Genomic DNA, 19,618 nt, shown 5'->3' with positions numbered 1-19,618 from the left:
AAGGCTTGCTTGGCTTCCTCAAGCATTTCAAGGCGACTCATGATTCTGGGATAACCACTGGGCTTCAGTAGCCAAGGGGAGGCAATTCGGGGGTGGCTGTGACCAAACCATGCTCTAGATCACTGAGAAAGACAAACTCCTGCAGCAATGGGAAAGGGGAATCTAGAAAAAGAGGATTTAGGTCTTCCTTTTGAAATGGCGGGCCTGCAAAAGCTTCTGAGGCCACTGATGTATTCGTTAACATTTTAAATTTTGCTTTAGAAAGTTCTAGCCATAGCAAGTTCGTATTTTGCAGGCTGTATCTGACGCAGACACCAGTTGTGCAATGACAATATGCCCGCCTCTTATTCAGTGTGGGATTTACTCTCAGACTTTTCACTCCGCTATCTGGACATGCAGTGTTGAAAAATCCACCCAGGAGGCCAAGGTGGCCCTGCACACCTGACTTATGGCAAGGATGGAGTCAAGTTCAGAAACCTTCACAACCCTGCAGGAGGTACCGACCCCTCTCCCTGCAGGACTTCTAAGCAGTGGCTTCTCTTCCCCTTCACAAGGAGGAACTCATACACTGACCTTCCAGAAAACCCTAACAGAGAAGAGCAGGCTCCAGTTATTGAAATGAATTCTTCCCCAGGTGAACTTCCAACAACTGTTTTATTATGCTTAGGGGCCAGACAGTCCAAGAAATAAGCGTATGCGCTAATACTGTCATATTTGACCTGCTCACTAGTGACATTAGAGATCTGTTTGTCCTTTCAGTCAGGGTGTATGTATTCTCAATAAACAGGTGACACGCACACACACGCAAACACACACACACACACAATGAATGTGCATGCTGCTAAAAACACCATCACGGCAAAACGACACAAGCCAAGAGGAAGGCGACAGCAACTGGGCTCCCGCCAACGTCTACTCCACCTTCAGGGACTCCCACTTCTGCTCCATCCGCTGCTTCTCATACTGCATCTGACCCACCTTGATTTTCATGCTAGAGAGTTTGGCCATTACAGACTGGGAGAGAGACAGAGGAGAGAGAGCGAGGCAGAAAAAGACAGACTGAATCACCAGGAAAACAGCACCAGTTCATAAAGAGGGTTGGCTACAGAAACAGCAGGCCGTGTCCCTTCCAGTTAACCAAGCCTTGGGTTGTACTGAGAACTCTAGTGAGCTCAGCGTCTCCAGCTTCAGGGAAACCCTGTGTACTTGGATGATGTGCTCGTTGTCACGTACTAGTTGGAAAATATTTTTTATAAGATTGTTCACAGAATGGTAGACCATGCTTAAAAATTATTTTCCCCCCCAAGAGAACTTACTTTAGTTGCCTTAAGTTTTTTCTCATACTGAAGTCTTTCACTGTCCATCTCACTGACTTTTAACCTCAAATCATTGATCTCTTGTATTAGCCCCTGTCCAAAAAGAAAAAATAATAATGATTAATTAGAAAAGGGTAAAGCACCATTAGCAAAGGAGTAGCCAGGAGGCCCTAAGCCAGCAACAGCTCCTCGGAGATGAGCCATTGAGAACCAGTCCCAACAAGGGGAGATCCAGTGAAATCCACCCAACAGCCAAGCCACGCATCCGCTAAAACCCTGACCTAAGTTTCCAGGACCCCTGCCCCTAGTGCTGGGCCAATGAAAACTAATGCTGCCATGATTCTGACTAGGAAAATGCTAGTGCTGGTATCCCTGGACCAGGTGCCCAGCGTAATGCTGGAAGGTATGGGGTGACGGGATTGTGGGACCATGGCGCCTCCCACTTTTCTGCTTCCTGGTCATGAGGGAAGTGGCTTTCCCTGCCATGCACTCCAGGACAAGGTGCTGCTTCAATGCTGGCTCACAAGCAACGGGGCCCACTCGTTCTGGACTAAATGCTCTAAAACTATGGGCTAAAACAGACATTTTATAACCTGTCGTGAGTGTCTGTCACAGTGATGTGAGCTTTATAACCTGTCGTGTCTGTCACGGTGATGTGCCCGAGTTTCCGTTCTGTTGCTATGATAAAACGCTCTGACCAAAAGGGTCTCTTGGGCTTACACTTCCAGGTCACAGTCCACCACTGAAGCCAAGTCTGGGAGCTGGAGGCAGGAACCATGAATGCTGCTGGCTGGCTGGTGCACCTGGCTAATGCTCACTTAGCTTCTTATACAGTCCAGGAGATGGAGGCCCTACAGTGGGCTGGGCCTGCCTACACCAATTAGGTCAAGCAGGACAATTCCTCACGGGCACAACAACCTGACAAAGACAAATGGCTGACTGGGCTGTGACTAGTGATTCTAGTCGGTGCTTACTAGCATGATGGAAATGGGACCAACTCACAAGGGCAGTCTACCATCCAACCCAAAGCCACTCAGTGCCCATTTATGTATGCAGACTATCTAAGGACCCCCACCCTGTCACATGAACTAGAGGTGTTCTCTGGCACAGCCATTGAAGACCCTTTTCTGCGACACAGTAGTAGTAATCTGAAGATTTCCTCAATTGTTTGTCTAGTCTACAAAATAAAGACTCAAATTTCCTTAAACTAAGAATCTCACCCTGAAGGTATATGAAAGTCTTGTGTGTGTGTACGTGTGTGCTCACATATTCAAATATCCAATACAATAATGTAATTTTATATGTGCAAAATTTTAAAAACCCAAATGTTTCATAACAATATAATTTAACACCATTTCTACTGTCACTTAAAAAATGTGCTTTCAAAATTTGCCCAAATATTCTGAATTTGGATTTAAAAAGTGTCAGTTTCCCTCATTTGCCCATCGTCCCTGCACATAAGTCAGGAGTGGCCCTCCTCCCCTTGGTCTTTAGACTCAGCTACTGTCAGCAGGCATTGCTGTAAACACTGCCGATTTCTTCTGTGCTGACTGCAAAGAGGAAGCAACAACTACAGAAACTGAACTACATATCAGGGTCATTTTCCCTTATGCAAGTCAGGCAATGGTGGCGCTTGCCTTTGATACCAGCACACTAGGGAGCCAGAGGCCAGACTGGTCTATGAGTGAGTTCTAGGATTCCAGGACAAACAGAGCTACAAAGAGAAACCATGTTTAAAAAAAAAAAAAAAACAACCAAAAGAAAGAAAGAAAGGGAAGGAGAGAGGGAGGGAGGGAGGGAGGGAAAGAGGGAAAAAGAAAGGCAGGCAGGAGAGAGGGAGGGTGGAAGGAAGATAAGATTATCCAGTTGTTTTTGGTAGTGATGAGTTAAATATGACTCTGAAGTTCCAACATGGAAGAAGTCAGATATGCCCATAACAAGTCTGGCTGGAAAACATGGCACTATATAATATTTATTAGATGGGATATAAAACATGGCACTATATAGTATTTATTAAACGGGATATAAACTACCTCAATTAGCTTCAGTTTAGGCTCCTTGCAGAGCTCTGTGGTTCAGCCATCTATGCTCATACCAGAAGGGGGCGCTGTTGAATGAGCCAACCCATTCCCACTAGCAAGTTCCAGGACAGGCAAGTCCTAAATCTTCAAGGTTTAAAGATGCTAATGCACTACTCTTTTGGAAATGCCTATAAGTGTTCCTTACTTCAACATTTTCTTAGAAACTAATATCCAAACTCTCTAAAATACTCAAATAGTGTTAAGAGATTTGGGATTACAGGGATATCTAGGTAAATATTTTATTTTTAAGGAAACACTGAACCAGAACATTTACATATTTCCTTCTATTTCAACCTTTGGAGGCTATTTTGATTATTTTTTTTATAAAAATCACAATAATATTCTGCAATCTGCCCTGTGAATATGTGCACTCCATTTTATCAGTAGTGTGGATTATTCATAGGAAACGATCAGGGACTGTGTTTCCCGGAAGTGTGCTCACAGTGTGACTTGGCATCTGAGCGAGAACACACCCGTGAGGAGAACGGAAACGGGAGAAACAAGGCACGGCACAAAACTCAGGCAGACTCAGGCGATGTAGGTGCGGCCCTGGGATCCTACCAAAAGGGCCAAGAACACCAGCTGCAGTTAGTCAGTTCCCCTGACTGGCTAACCTCACACCCAGACTAAACTAAGCAGCGTACAGGGGAAGACTTCACTAAACCTTGCCTACGTGGTGTGGGCAGCCTCCTCCCATCTCCACCCGTGGAAGGGTCCTTCTGTAGCCCCAGCCGGGGCTTAAGTGTACAGACAGCGATGACAGGATGAGGGAAAGGAAAACATCTTAGCAGATTCCTGTAGCAAGTATTAAAATGAAGGCAGGCGGTGGTGGCACACACCTTTAATCCCAGCGCTTGGGAGGCAAAGGCAGGTGGATATCCGAAGTCAAGGCCAGCCTAGTGTACAGAGTGAGTTCCAAGACAGGCAGGGCTACACAGAGAAGCCTTGTCTTGAAAAAGACAACAAAAAAGGATTAAAGTAAGACTTCCAAGGGACTGGGTCACGCGTCTTGGTGAGTGTGGAACGAGCTCTTAAAAGGGACTGACAGGCAATTTCAAGGTTAGAACGTGAATCAAGACGGTTATTTCCTTCTGCCACAAAGGAGGTAAACAATCAAGGCTTTCCACTGTAACAGATCCTGGATGGGAAACTTTATTTTAGAAATCACAGTGGAGTAAGTTGTAACATCTCAAGCTTGATGTCACACGGTACTGATAACACAGAGTCAATATGCAGACATTTGACATGAAGGGAGAGAAAAGGAACCAACCCTGCTCCCTCTCCTTCCTAGCACTCATTTTCTGACCGAGGACACTGCCCCATATCCTTAACCAAGAAAGAAAACAGAAAGGCAGAGGTGGTGCCCCGAGAAGGGATTTCTGCGGCTCCTTCAGTCACGTCCTCCTCCCCTTCCCTTCCCTTCCCGCTGTGGTGCCCGGGACTGAGCTCAGTGCCTTGCATGTGCTGGAAAAGGGTCCTGCCGCTTAGTGGCACCCTCAGCCCTAGGCTTCATCCTAAACCAAGACTTGAACAGAACAGATGTCCTCGTCTCTCCCCAACGCACAGACTAACAATACAACAAGAGAAGAAACAGCGAAGTTGCCCTGGCTGCAAGTACTTTAAAGACTTTCTTTGTGTGTGTGTCCGTGTTCCCGTCCAAAGACATCCTCTGTGTGTGTGTGTCCGTCCACAGAGAAAGTGATTTTGAGCCCCCGTTTTGGGGGCTGAGAACCAAATTCCAGCCCTCTGCACGAGCCACAAGCTAACTGCTGAGCTGTTGTGCCACTCCCCCACAGGTACTTTTCCTTGTAGGATTCCCTCTAAATTTCATAAAATACAGAGAATTTTAGTTAATTAGATGATTTACATGTGGAATGTACTAAAAGTCAAGAGCCAAAGAAAACGGCCTCCGAATGCTGGGATTCTGTGAATGTTTAACACGAGGTTTCTGAACGTGAACACATCCCCCTAAGACATAGTAAATGACCAGTGAGCCCAACTAGGGACAACTGGTGAAACATGCACTTAGATACGCTATTTCAAATTTAGAAAAACCAGCATGGTTCTGTCGGTCAGGTGCCACAAATATCTTAATATTTCAAACAAACAAAATCTCTAAAAAACAGACACAAAACTGGAACTAGCAATTCCTGAAGAAATTACAATGTGATTAAGGTTTATTTTAGTTCTTTTTATTTATTATTTTTATTATTTTTCTGAGACAAGGGTTTTAGGGTGCCCAGTCTACCCTCAAACTCCCTATGTTACAGAGGCTGTCTCTGTACCCCGATTCTTGTCCTCTGTCTCTCAAGTGCTGGGATCACAGGCATGTGCCACCACCTCTGGTTTATTCTGTCTTTGGAGTGGTGCTGAGGATAAAACCCAGGGTTTAGTGAGCCGTGATCATGAGATCTATCACTGAGCTACACCCCAAAACTGAAAACTTCTTACAAGGAAATGGGATGAGAGCATACTGTGACTAGCTACCGTCCCTCACACCTCTGAACACACTGTGACTAGCTACCATCCCTCACACCTCTGAACACACTGTGACTAGCTACCGTCCCTCACACCTCTGAACACACTGTGACTAGCTACCGTCCCTCACACCTCTGAACACACTGTGACTAGCTACCGTCCCTCACACCTCTGAACACACTGTGACTACCTACCGTCCTTCACACCTCTGAACACACTGTGACTAGCTCCCTCACACCTCCGGGAACTTCAAACTGTCTTGGGAATGTGTGCGTGCAGGCTAAGGGGGGAGGGGAACCAGCACACTACTCACCTCCGTGTCTCTGAACCTGTCTTCATAATCCAGTCGGTCCTTCTCGACAGCTGTCAGCTTTAACTTCAAGTTAGAGACCTCGGCCATGAGCTCCAGCTTCTGTGTTTCTAACGAGGTCCTGCTCAGGAGTTCCTGTTAGGATTTCAGAGCAATAGTCACAAGTCATTTTATTATAAATTTCTGTCATGACTGAAAAGAGCAACGATTAGGTGTGGTCTGTGGGTGTCACTCTGCTGACGACCTTCTTCTAAGGACCTTCTAAACACAGCATCAGGCTGTCGAGAAGATGCAGCTTTTGCTTACACTGCTAAGCCTGATGACAACACTGCTGTACACGGTGCTTGCTATGTGCCAGCAACTAGGAGACAATCCCTGCAACAATCTCAGGAGGTAGAAAAGCTTATCAGCCGCATTGATCAGGGTTTCTAGGGACCTGGAAACTGAGGGACTGAGAGGTTGCAAGCCTTTGGAGTCAGGCAGGCAGGCAACGGCAGCAGACATTCAACAGAAGTGGTTTTGTTTCCATGTGTTCCACGTGTTCCGTGTGTACTTTGTCCACTGCATCACCATGCTTCTCAATCTACAAGCCCTGTGTGTGCACATGGATGCACGCATGTGTGAATTTTTTTTTTTTGCCTAAAAACAAGTCACATGTGGTTTTTATCATCTCATGGTTGGGAGTTGGAAATAATACAAACACAAAAGATCAATTTACAATTCCTGTAACATTGTATTCTCTTCTAGATGGCTAACTTTGTATGTCTCTTTTTTTAGACTATAACATTGTATCTGTTCTAATTGTCTAACTTCTTAAATCTGTGCTTTGAGACTCTGCTCCTCCTAGACTCTAAATACACCAGTTGCTAGGATTCTGGAATTTACTGCTGCAGACACCAGATAGGAATGTTGCACCTCCGATAAAAGAGTTTGGCAGGCCCCTCCCCCACCTGCCAGCCCATACCTGCTGCAGCATCTCCTCAGTGGCGTTCAGCTTCTCTCTGTGCTCTTCAAGACAAAACTCCAAATCTCGAATCTTCTCTCCCTGAGCCTCCACTTGGTCTGTCAACACACTCACCTGTTAATTTAAAGCAAAGGGCGGCAATGAGTTTGACAGACTTTGGGTCCCAAAGCATGCTTCATTCCCTAACTGGAACAGTAAGACCCATCACTCACTGATGTGGGATGTCCTTTAAGATATGTGTTGCTTTTATTGGTTGCAGATACCAAGAAGCTGCTGAAGGAGAAAGAGGCCGGAACCCTACCAGTAGAGCACAGCCTTGTGGTGATACATAGATTAGTAATAGTGTGTTAATTTAAGATGTTAAGAGCTCGCTAGAAATATGCCTGAACCATTGGCCAAATGTAATTATAGTTTCGGTGTGATTATTTGGGTCTGGGCAGCCAGGAAATGAACGCACAGTCTCAGCTTACAACTCATGGTGGTTGAAGACATCCCAGATTTAACAAGATGGCAATGGTCTTTTACTTTGTTTTGTGTGGATCAAACCTAGGGTCTTGTGCATGCTAGGTAGGCCCTATGTTGCCTTATGACTTAAAGATTCCTATTCAGTTAGGAGAAACTTGGTGCGGATCTAGAAATATGCACTACTTTACATATTAAAATCACTTCAGTAATAAGAATCTATAAAAAATTGTTGATTTCTGAGGTGATGGTAAAGAACTAAGGTTAGAGGGCAACAGAGGGAATGAGATCCGCACTTGAAATAGACAGTAAGGACCACGCAGATCTCACGCTTCAATAATAAAAGGAGCAAAAACGAGTAAAGAACTCAGATTCTATAAACTCTTTCAACATCAACGTGGTCCCAGATTTGCTCAGAGCCAGGGCAGGGTGAAGAGCGGTGTACTGTTTCCACTGTGTAGGATCCAGAGTTCAGCTGCCAGAACCACAAAGGAAAAAGAAAAAGGCCGAGTGCACACAACACACTCAAATGTCTCCAGAAACAGTGGGGTTCATCTTTCGTCCTCCAGGTCCCATGCAGATCTGCAGGGCTCTCCTCAAGAATGACCAGCTGAGTAAACACACTTTGATCTGGTTAGTTCAAAGAACAAAAATGAAGACATTTGCTCTGTACTCAGAAACACCATGAGCAAGCAAACAAACATCCCACAGCAGTTCCCAACAGCAGGCTCCACTCGGGCTGCTTTGTTTGGTCCCTGTATCATTTTCAAAGCTGGAAGGTTAACATATATTCAGGCTGAGATTTTTACACTACAGGTGTCCACAGATCTGAGTTTCTAGGTCAAATGTATGTAAAGTCAGGTCCTGTGGCACATTTACTACAGGTGCAATGTGCTCAACACATACGTGACTCTACGTGTCCTGAGAAGGGAATGGCCTTAAGCACCACTTGCCTGAAGAACGAGGGATTCCTTGTCATTTTCCAGACGTGCCAGCCTTTCTTGATAGACGTCTCCATTCCCAGGCAGATGTCCGTTTGTCTAAGCAAGAAAATAACATTGATAAGGTCAACTCTTCTTTAGAATTGAAATGTTACAAATCAGAAGACTGACATTTTAAATTTAAAGGGCCTGAATTGAATCAGCACAACTGTCACTTCCATGAATGGAAGATGCGAGGATTAATAATTCTTCAGATAAGTATGACAGGGAAAGTGAGCACGTACAAACAGGGAAGCATCTAGTCACAACTGCCTGACCTACGCCTGTAACCAGAGACTGCTCGTTTGTTTCCCAGTCGCCCAGACCCGAATAATCACACAGAAACTCTATTAATTCCAACACTGTTTGGCCAATGGTTCAGGCATACTTCTAGCTAGCTCTTACATCTAAAAGGAACCCATTTCTACTAATCTATGTATCACCACAGTAAGGCTTCTAGTGTGTTACTCCTTTGGCAGCTACATGGTGACTCTTTGACTCTGCCTACTCTCTCTATCTCTGTTCAGATTTCCTGCCTGGCTTTACTCTGCTAAGCCATTGGCCAAAACGATTTTATTCATTATCCAATAAAAGCAACACAGATACAGAAGGACATCCCACATCATACACCAATTCTGAGCAAACAGAAAACAAGTACCCGGCTATGATAAAACGCTGACCACAGATGACCTGGGGAGGAAAGGATTTCTCTTACTTTATAGTACACCATAGTAGAAGTCAGGACAAGAACAGAACGATAGAGGAATGTTGCCTACTGGTTTGCTCCTCATGGCCCGCTGAGCCTGCTTTCTTATACAACCCAAGACCAACCGCCCAGGAATGCCCTCACCTGCAGTGGGCTGAACCTTCTACATCAGTCATTAACTAGTAATACAGCCTATAGGCCTGTCTACAAGCCTTTTCTCAGCTGAAGTTCCTCTTCCAAATGTCTTTAGATTGTGCCAAGTTCACAAAAAGCTAGCTAGCACACACTATAAAAGTGACTGTCAGGGGCCACAGGCACAGCCCTAGGGCATGCAAAGTTCTGAGCAGCCTGCAGAAGACAAGACTCCATCTGTCCCTGAAGGACGCCGGTCACTAAGTTTGCATGTAAAACAGTGACTATGACCTGTGAAGTCCTCCCATTCCTCCAATTCATCCCCAGGTTCCACAGGACTGTCAATACCTGTTGTTGGAGCAGCCGGCAGGGGTGATGTCTGCCAGGATTCTCCCTGCCCACTCAGCTCTCCACTCTCCATGGAGGCTCCCACCTAGGAAGCCTTCAGAAGCTCCCCCACCCCATTTGACTTAAACACTCAGTCCAAAGTCATTTTCCTATGAAGCCCTGACTGTCCTGGAACTCACTATATAGATCAGGCTGGCCTCGAACTCATGGAGATTCACCTGCCTGTGCATCTTGAGAGCTGGGATGAAAGGTGTGTGTCACTATGCCTGACGTTTTCTTCCATTTTTTTCATACCCGAGTCATGAAAGAGCAAGAAACATAAAACTGTCACTCTGAAACACAGTAGTGGTGTGGTAGTTTGAACGTAATTGGCCTCCATGGGCTCATAGGGAGTGGCACTATCAGGAGGTGTGGCCTTGGAGGAAGCGTGTTACTGTGAGGGTGGGCTTTGAAGTCTCATATACGCTCAAGTACATCCAGTGTCTCAGACCACTTCCTGTTGCCTGTGGGATCAAGAAGTAGCTCCTTTTCCACTCTCAGCTCCTTCTCAGCACCAGGTCTGCCTACACGCCTCCCGTCATGACGATAAGGGGCTAAACCTCTTAAACTGTTAAGTCCCCCATGGTGTCTCTCCAGAGCAACAGAACCCTAAGACAGAGTACTGAGACACCCCTTTACTCTCCCTCTTTCTTCTTTGTCCTCCCTTCTCTAGAATGTCACTCTGTTGTCCAGAAATACGCTCCTGCTTTAGCCTCCTGGGATTACAGACATGAGACTCTATGCCCAGCTTGGGATGTGTTCCTTATAATTTCATTTAAATAGCTTATAACCACATTATATATTTTATCCAGAGGATTCCCTGAATGTTCTTGTAAATACAACAGAGATAAAAGCCAAATGGAATCCAATATAGACAGGCGGGGCACCCAGAATTCAACTGAAAAGGCAATCCCTCAGAGTTAGGATCAGAAAAAACACCAATTGTGCTCCCTTCTTCCCCAGGAACATCTGATGTGACATCCATTCTTTCTCCAGAATTAACCTGCATCTCCAGTTTCCTATTTCAGTTCTGGGACTGACAGATGTCATGTGTTGAAAGCAAACCAAAATGGAAAAAGGAAGAGGAGGAAAGGGAGGAAGAAGGGGGAGGAGGAGGAAGGGAAAGGGGGAGAGGAAGACGTGTGGGAAGGGGAAGAAAGATGGAAGGATTAAATCTGGGGCATTCCTTCTGAAGATGGAGACGTGCTGGATTATATTTCCCAAGACGCCACAAAAATTTAAAAGCTAATTTATCAAGTGTGCAATGCACATTTAGAATGAGTGTGATGTTAACACCAGCTGTCCACCACACACCTGCACACTACTGCGGCACAACCCTGTTCACACTGCTAACTCAAGTGCCCAGAATGTGGGTGTGATGTTAACACCAGCTGTCCACCACACACCTGCACACTACTGCGGCACAACCCTGTTTACACTGCTAACTCAAGTGCCCAGAATTAACTTACAAGAGTCTGATGGAGTAGTCGGAACGACTAACAGCCCCTGGGGACCATGAAAATGAAATGTTCATAACTCCTTGAGGATAGTCTTCTGGAAAGCAGCCAGAACACATGACGTATGTTCTTAATCTATGAAGGTGCAGAGGCAGGGCCTGGACGACTTTCAAGCCCTCATTTTGATTATGCACATTATGAGTCATCTGTTTTTAAAATCCAATGCAAGGAATGTCTATAATCACATTTCATTAGATTAAAAAAATGCTTTATGTACGATGAGGTAAGAGGTAGAATCTTCTAGTTTTGTCTCTCTTTAACAGAAAGGGTACGGCTCCTTATGTTGACCAGGCTGGCCTCAAACATCTGGGCTCAGGCAGATTTCCTGCCCTAGCATCCTGAGTAGCTCTGACAATAGTCATGTGCCACTGAGTCAAAACAAAATGCACACTTTCATTTTTCCTCCTGGGGTTCTGGCTGGGGTCTGAACCCAGGGTCTCACATGAACGCTCATCACAGAGAAGCACTCACATGCTCTACGGCTGAACTCCATCCTGTTCCTTCATTCTGAGAACAAGAGACTCTAGCCAGATTGGCAGCATTCTTTTAGGCCAAATATTATATAGAAATGAAGTATTTCAAAACCAGTTCTCCAAATGCCGAGAACTGACTCAAAATGAGCAAATGAATCAGAAATGTCCTGATGTGGATAAGTGCTTATAATACTCAAAATCAGCTAGTATTTCTGAGGCATTAATAGTCCCCACAGGAACTGGAAGTAAAAAGTCTCAGGAATTGCTACATAGAGTGGTAATGTATTTAAGTAGATAAGGAGCTGCTCAGGGGACATGCCTTCTTTCTTCCTGCTACTGCTTAAGAACGCTGGAGCTAAGCCCACCAGGTACCTGTCACCTCTGTCCACCTTCCCCCAAGTGGCACACCCTGCACTCACACAGGCATCCCCTTTACCCGGACATCTCTCTCTTTCCCTTTCTTATTTTTTTCTTCAGCCTTCCCTACCTACCTACATTTGGGTCTGGTCTGTAAAGGTTTCCTCGAATGAAGGGCTCATTCATAAACTCCGCCGCAACGCACCCTGCTCAGGGGTGACCCCCACTACACATAGAAACGGTGCACTGTGAGCGATTCTGTGTCTCACTGGAGCGCTTAGCTAAACGACGGGCGAATGAAGGGGCAGTGAGCGAGAAGTGCCCGGTACCTATGGGTAGGACACAAGGTGAGTACCTGGGCTGGCTCTAGTTACGCTTCTTTCCGGTTAAGCACTTCTCACTTCAGAGGTCTTTGCTGTATTAGTTCACCTCCTTCTTCAGAAGACCCCTCCCCCCAACATCCGTCTTTCCTCTTTTCCTTCAGTCCAGAGGTGAGATTTGCTTGGCAAAGCTCATTCTCCTACATCCTCCCTGGAACCTTAGTCTCCTGCTTCCCTTAGCCCTGCAACTGTGGGTTCTGTGCCCACTCCTGCTCACCTCCCGATCCCCTTGTCAACCCATCTTTCATGACTGGCTCTACTCTTCTTCCTGATAGTGTGTCAATCTCTTCTCCTCATCTAATGGCCTCCCTTTCACGTCCTGTCCCCAACGTCACACATCAGCTTTTTATCACATTCCGCCACTAACGACCAATCACCAAATTTATGTGACCTGATCACTGTAACGCTACCCTCGGTGTCAACTTCACACATTTAGGAAAATGGTACCTTAATCAACGAATTGCCTACATAAGACCAGCCTGTGGGGCATTTTGCTTAGCATTCTTTGATGTAAGAGGGCTTGGTCCACTGCGGGTGTTACCAACCCTAGGCAGGGGAGGGCTGCAACATTAAAAAGGTAGCTGAATATGAGCCAGAGAGTAAGCCACTAAGCAACTGTCCGCCAGGCTTCCTGAGCTGAGCTCCTTGGTGGATTGTGATTTGAAAGTACAAATCAAATAAACTCTTTCCTTCCAAAGCTGCTGTTTATATAGCATCAGAAAGCAAACTAGAACAACCATTTATTCTTCCTAATAGTCTCTTAGTGCAAAATCCTCCTATATTTCTTTTCATCCTTCCAGAAGGCTTCTAAACTACGATGTACACCATTAAAAACTGTACTCATTGCAAGTTCCTTACAGATTCCTACGTCCAAAGCATCAAAGCCCACCCCAAGTCACGCTATTTAAGTCTTCTGAAATGCATGCGAGATAGCCCTTTACACTTTAGTGTGCGACAAGTCTCACTGACAACTTCAATCCCGCTGCATGAGTCAACAACAGGATGGACAGTATCCTCCGCTGTCACAGATTCACTCATGGAACTTACAGTCAGGTCTCCCTGGCACGATGAGGAGGAAAGCATCTAACAAGTAATGTCTTTTTCACAGTTAGAGACCCCTGGAGCTAGCCAATCGTTTGATCTGGGAATGTGACTTCTCTGAGCACAATGTAGGTACACACAGGATGAGGGCATGGCCCCCCCTCGTTCATTCCTGTGCCAGGAATTCCATTGTGTTACCGGCATAGCGAGCCTAACATGTAGGAGCTGCTGGCATCCAGTCACATGACCGCTTTGCCACAGGTCATTTCAGACGCACGTAAGAGTTAGAAGGAAATGCTACCTCTGTCTGCCATCTGGTCTCCACAGTTCTCAGCTCACTGGAAGGGGAGCCCTTGCCTGCTTTGTGGCTAATCTCCCCTCTGTCTTGCTCTGTTCTCTTTATTGAATCCCAGACCAGCCAGGACCGGTGGCACACACCTGTCATCACAATTCTGGAGTCCAGACAGTCCGGTCCTGAGCCAGTGCTCATTTGTCACCAGCCAATTTACATTGATTTTTAAGTACTTTATTAGCATATACTAATTACACAGGATAACTGGCTGTGTGTGTGCGCACGTTTGTGTGCGTACACGTGACACACTTGGAGCACATTTACCTTTACACTTACACTGGAGTGTATTCACCCTGCCCCCACTCACTGAGCTCCTTCTGTCAGCTACCCCCGTTTTACTTTCATTTCTTCTTCTGTCTTTTTAAAGAGTTTATCTAGTTACTTACAGGAGCATGGGCAGCTCACCAGAGGCTACAAACTGAAGGAAATGGCTCTCCCGCCCCCAGCAGCTCCTCTGGAAGAGGCACCCTCCCCTCCACACGAGGGAGTGCTGACATGCCCGATCTTGTGCAGCAATCACAGCTGCTGAGTTCGAGAGTCCCACAGCCACGCCGGCCCTGAAGACACATTCTCCACCACTCCACCCTTCTCCAGCGCTTACTTTATCTCCCACCCTCTTCCAAAATGTCCCCTGATCTTGCAGGGTATTTGGATTTTTGAGTGCAGACAGTATGATTCATCTTTCAGTGGTGGTGCAGTTAGGAGGACAACTCCAGCAACTGGAGATGCTCTGCCTTTGAAAACAGACGGTGCCTGTTTGTGAGACTTGACATTTGTTCTAGGGGTGTCTTCCTCAGAGACGTAAAGGTCCAGGTGTGCTGGGGGGGTACCTTAGTGCTCTGAAACTCACTGCTCCCTGGCACACTGCTCAGGCTATTCCTACTTCCTGTGTCTTTACGTTCAGCACACACTGAGGAAGCAATTCATTACTGGCAAAGGACTTTCTCCTCACTCACACGCAAAGGCCACCAGTGGCAGCCATGGCTCAAGAGGACCTGTCGATAACCGACTTGAGCCCAGAACACTTTCTGTAACACGTGCTTAATCTAATCTGTGAAAGCGTTTCTGAAGAATGAGGGCGGAGCTTAGTGATAGAGAACTTGCCAAGTGCACATGGCTCTGGATTCCATGGCCAGAAATACAAACAAAATTGCTGGTGGCCAGGGAGATGGATCAGCAGGTACAGTGGCAGCCACATTAGCACGAGGCCGGCAGTCAGATCCCCAGAACCTCCACAAAAGCTGGGTGAGCACAGCAGCCTGCCAGTCAGTCATTCCAGGGCTGGAAGGTAGGATGTGAGACAGAGGATCCCCAGGGCAAGTAGGCTGGTAAGACTGGCTGACCTGGTAAGCTCTGGGTTCAAGTGGGAGACCCTGACTCAATGTACCAGGCAGAAAGTGATCAAGGCAGATACTGAGTATCAAACTCAGGCCCCCATACATACACACAAGCAACCGTGTGCACACCCATGCCCTGGTTTCCACACACACATAAACATGCATATATGCACACACAGAATATTTTCCGCACAATGATAAACGCAGTAGTGACAATGGAGATGCCTAAATTTAGGTTACAAGTTAGAGCATGGCTCTTTGGGAAACAGCCAGGGGTGGAGTCACTGACCACCAAGCCGGTTAGGAATGTGCCGGCTGCTCACACCAGCTGGAAAACTTTCTCTGGCCACCATCTATCTTAGTCCTTTCGTATTTCAGGGCTCATTCAAAAGCTGTGTTCTGAGCGACGCTTTTGCCATCTCGTCTGAAGTCATAGGGCTCCGTTCTTTCTCCCTGCTGGGGTTTGTCCCCACACCCACCATGTTCTCAGTTCCTCTCCACTGACCATGCTTATGCATGAGTTTCCAGTCTTCCCAAAGGGATGTCAGCACCAGGACTCGGGGAAATTGGTTTCCACTGTGCTCCCCACGCCCCGAGCAGCGCCGAGTGCAGCGGGCACGGGATAACGGTAACGAGAGCTACTCCACACACGGCCAAGCGCCCCGTGCACTTACAAGACGGGAAGGGGCTCGGGGTGTCCTGCCGGGCGGATGGCTGTTTGGGGTTTTTGTTTTAAGTTGTAGTCTGTCCTCATATTTGACATTTTAACTTGAAGAATCCAGAAAATGACAAACACTTTACAGAACTAACAAAGATTCCATTGCGTCAATAACATTCCAACAGTAACAAAATACAGTACCCATGGATCGAGAGAGCATAGAGTTTTCATTCTCGACTTATTCAGGCCTAACTCACTCTGCCTGTTCCTTCGTCCATCCCAAACCTTCCAAACCAAGTCAATGCTTTCTCTCAGGCACATGGAGAGGAAGGAAGGAAGGGAGGGAGGAAGGGAGGGAGGGAGGGAGGGAGGGGAGAGGAAGAGTAGGGGGGCAGGGAAGAAGGGAGAAAGAGAAGAAGGAAGGAGAGAAAAAGAGGAAGGGAGGGAGGGAGGGAGGAAGGGAGGGAGGGAGGGAGGGAGGGAGGAAGAGGCAAAAAGGACAAAAGGCAAAGGACAAGGCATGAAGAAGTGGCCATGGGAGGAACAGTCAGGAGCCTGAAGAAGCCACCACCTCCCTGTCACAGTGCACCTGGTGCAGCACTGAGAGTCCAACTGGAAGACAGTCTGACACTTATAATTTCATGACTTCTCCACTGAGTATTTCACAAGTCAAGGTGTATGTCAATATATTAATGGGGGTGTACGTATATATGTAGTTTAGCTGGGATTCACTCTTCCCTTTTCACTGTTTCTTAGTAGGGTGTCTAGAACGGTTAAACTCTCAGACACAGAAAGACAACAGAGCGCATGGGATGGCATCTAACAGCACAGACGTGGAGATTTCAAGGTGGAAAGACCTGCTCAGGTCGAGGAAGGATGCAGTCTGTGCCTGTGTGGGCTCGCTTAGCCCTTCTGCACTGTACACTTCAAACGGCTAAAATGGTGATTCTGTAACTAAATAAAACCACCCTTGAGATAAAAGTCAGTGTCACGGGGCTGAAGAACACAATGCCACAGCGTCAGTTTCAAGTGTCCCCACCTCCAGGCTCCCAGCTGGTGGTGCTATTCAGAAGGAGGTGGAATTTTTTTAGGCTTGGAAGTCACTGGAAGAAGTGGGACCCTGGAGGAGGACCTGGAGTCCTGTAACCCAGCCCCACTTCCTGTCATCCCTCTGCTTCCTAGCAGCTGACCATGTGACCAGCAGCCTCACACCCCCGTCGCCACGAGTTTCACACAAGTGCCCTGGATCCCTTCATAAATCCCGAGCTAAAATAAACCCTCCGTCTTTAGGTTGTTACTGTGAAGTAGTCTGTTACAGCAAGAGAGGTATCAAAGACACACAGAATCCTGGCAAATCCCCAACCGCAAACGAGAAATGGGCCCAGTAACAAGTAAAGGAAGTTGCTGCCTGTGGGAGGAAGGCAGTGATGGGCGAACCTGAAAACTAAGGTGGGTTTAACTCCCAGACGGGTATCCTAAGCTCTGTGTCTCCACGTCGTCATGGGTAAAGGGAACTGTGAGGGACCTGAGCTAACACGGGCGGGGCACTCCTCCCTGAGCCTGGCAGGCAGCGTAGTTCTCACAGACTGAGAACCTCATAGGCTGCCTTCCCACCATAAAGAACCCTTACTGCTGATCATCCTAGCAGTTCACTTCTGGTTCCCATGGTACTTTACAGTAACTTGTTAATGACTCCAATTAAGCAATTACTGTCTTCTTCACGCCCAGCAGTGGCCAGCTTGGGAGTCCTCTAAGAGATGCTAATCTTCGCATTAGTGCAGTGGGCATCTGCGCCCGTAATTATCACTCTGCCGGGTCTGCAGCACCTTTGCTTTCCCGAAGGATCCAGGTTACTCCTTTACTAATTGCTGAAGCCTCCCAATTATTTCGCATAATTGGCAGCTGGATACCTGCCTGTAACGTCAGCTCTCAGGAGAAGGAATGAGAACCTGAGGCCTGCCTAGGGCACCCAGGCTCGAGCACACACACAAAGGGAGCTGGATAACAGAAAACATGTGCTAACAGAAGGGACACAGTGTGTGAGCACGGGTCTGTCTTGTGTTTCTCCAACTCTATGCTCCCCAAGAGTGAAGACATGTATGATCCAGCACTCAGTCTCCTGTAGCTGGTGTGTGTGGGGGGGGGGGGGGGTCTATCCAATAAGAAACTTGCTCAGTTACTGAGGCAGAACAGAATCCCATTATAACATGAAACGTTACAGTGTGATACACAACTATTACTAATGGAGGATTGTGTGTCTATCAAGCCCTAGATTTTTTCTTCTCAAGACATGGTTTCTCTGTGTAGCCCTGGCTGTCCTGGGACTTGATCTGCAGACCAGCCGGCTGGCCTCAAACTCAGAGATCTGCCTGCCTTTGCCTCCCTAGTGCTGCAATCAAAGGTGTGCACCACCCCTGACCAGCCAACCCCTAGATTTAAGGCAGCAAATAGAAGAATGTATCTGGGCCAGACACATCGTTTCTCTTTATCTTAGGTCTAATTTGCCCTGGAATATTCTCACAATGCTTTTCCTAACCCAGGCATCTGAGGATCAGGACCCTGCGCTGAACAGCAGGTGCAGGGGTGGACTGCTGGGAGAGAGAGTCTCACGCTTTTGTTGTTTTGGTTACGAGGCAATCTCACAGTCGGTAGAAGCTACAAAAATTCCATTTTCAAGGAAATAAGCGAAATACTAATTTAATGTCTGCAAATCAAGGATTCTAACCTGTGAGGCAGAACATAAAAACGAGGCATTACCGGCCAGCTTCTGACACGTTAAGCAACCGTCATAGAGACCTATATTATTTCTACATTTCAAAAATAAAAATAGCAATCCCAAGTCACATTTTTTTAAAGGGTAAAAAATGCAAATGTGTATAATTGAGACTTCATCTGTGAGATGTGCTCTCTCTGGACTGCCGGGCTAGTCTTGCCGGCTGGTCTCAGAGTCCGTGGAATTCCAGTGGCCAGCCTCCCGCAAGGCTGCTCAGCTGCTCTCCACAAGGCCCCTCTTTTCATGTGGGCCTGGGGATGTTTTCTCAGACCTCAGCAAACAAGGCCCCTCGTAAGCCTGAATCCTGTAAGTGATCTTAGTCACCTGTGTTACACAGCAGGACACAGAGACACCACAGCTAACATTAAAGCAACTGTCCTGGGGCTTCTGGGAACCCCTCAAGAGTACTACCCACAATCACAGTAACCATGTCTGCAGAGTCCTCAAGATGAGGTGACCAGTGCAGAGGGAAGGCGGGAGGGGCACCTCCACTGCACCCCGGGGTGGCCAGTGCAGAGGAGAGGCGGGAGGGGCACCTCCACTACACCCCAGGCAGAGTATTGTTAACAATACCACTGAGGAGCAAGCCCTCTCCCTCCTCAGATCTCAGAAACACTCAACAGACCAACAGGCATGTGTTAACAGAAGTGCTTTGAACACAAGTCAATTATCTACAGGTCTTCTTAGCCATGGCTGCCACTGACGGCCTCCTTTGCCAGTAATAAATTCCTTTCTCACTGTGTGCTGAACTAAAGACACAGAAAGTAGGAACAGCCTGAGCAATGTGCCAGGAACAACAAGTTTCAGAGCACTAAGCTACTCCCAAAGAAAGCAGCAAACCTGAACTCTTATCCCTGCGAGGTCTCTCCCAGGGCAAGTGTCAAGTCCCATGCAGGCAGCATCTGTTTCTAAAA

General features: G+C 47.0%; 1 protein-coding gene and 1 long non-coding RNA gene across 13 annotated transcripts in view; one reads left to right on the top strand and one right to left on the bottom strand.

Moving 5' to 3' along the window:
* Ppfibp1 (PPFIA binding protein 1) overlaps positions 1-19,618 on the bottom strand; it is a 145,125-nt gene that overhangs the window by 34,029 nt on the left and 91,478 nt on the right. For 7 of the 12 annotated variants that reach the window (XM_041633406.1, XM_041633439.1, XM_041633429.1 and 4 more), the window contains exons 5-9: positions 8,565-8,651; positions 7,150-7,263; positions 6,189-6,320; positions 1,317-1,409; positions 922-1,014 (exon numbers count right to left, since the gene is read on the bottom strand). In XM_041633406.1, the coding sequence (XP_041489340.1) occupies positions 922-1,014; positions 1,317-1,409; positions 6,189-6,320; positions 7,150-7,263; positions 8,565-8,651 (519 nt within the window). The remainder of the gene's footprint in view (positions 1-921; positions 1,015-1,316; positions 1,410-6,188; positions 6,321-7,149; positions 7,264-8,564; positions 8,652-19,618) is intronic. The other 5 variants (XM_041633457.1, XM_041633476.1, XM_041633468.1 and 2 more) reach the window with 1 other exon arrangement.
* On the top strand, positions 15,117-16,890 carry LOC121434528. The gene is made up of 3 exons (XR_005972469.1): positions 15,117-15,181; positions 15,652-15,901; positions 16,688-16,890. It is a non-coding gene; the product is annotated as an uncharacterized LOC121434528 (long non-coding RNA).

Source organism: Microtus oregoni, unplaced genomic scaffold, assembly GCF_018167655.1.
Source record: "Microtus oregoni isolate MIOR12 unplaced genomic scaffold, Mior012 000002F_ref0000024, whole genome shotgun sequence".
Classification (NCBI taxonomy): domain Eukaryota; kingdom Metazoa; phylum Chordata; class Mammalia; order Rodentia; family Cricetidae; genus Microtus; species Microtus oregoni.
Note: the sequence above shows the minus strand (reverse complement) of the source record. Positions and strands in the feature narration are given on the sequence as shown.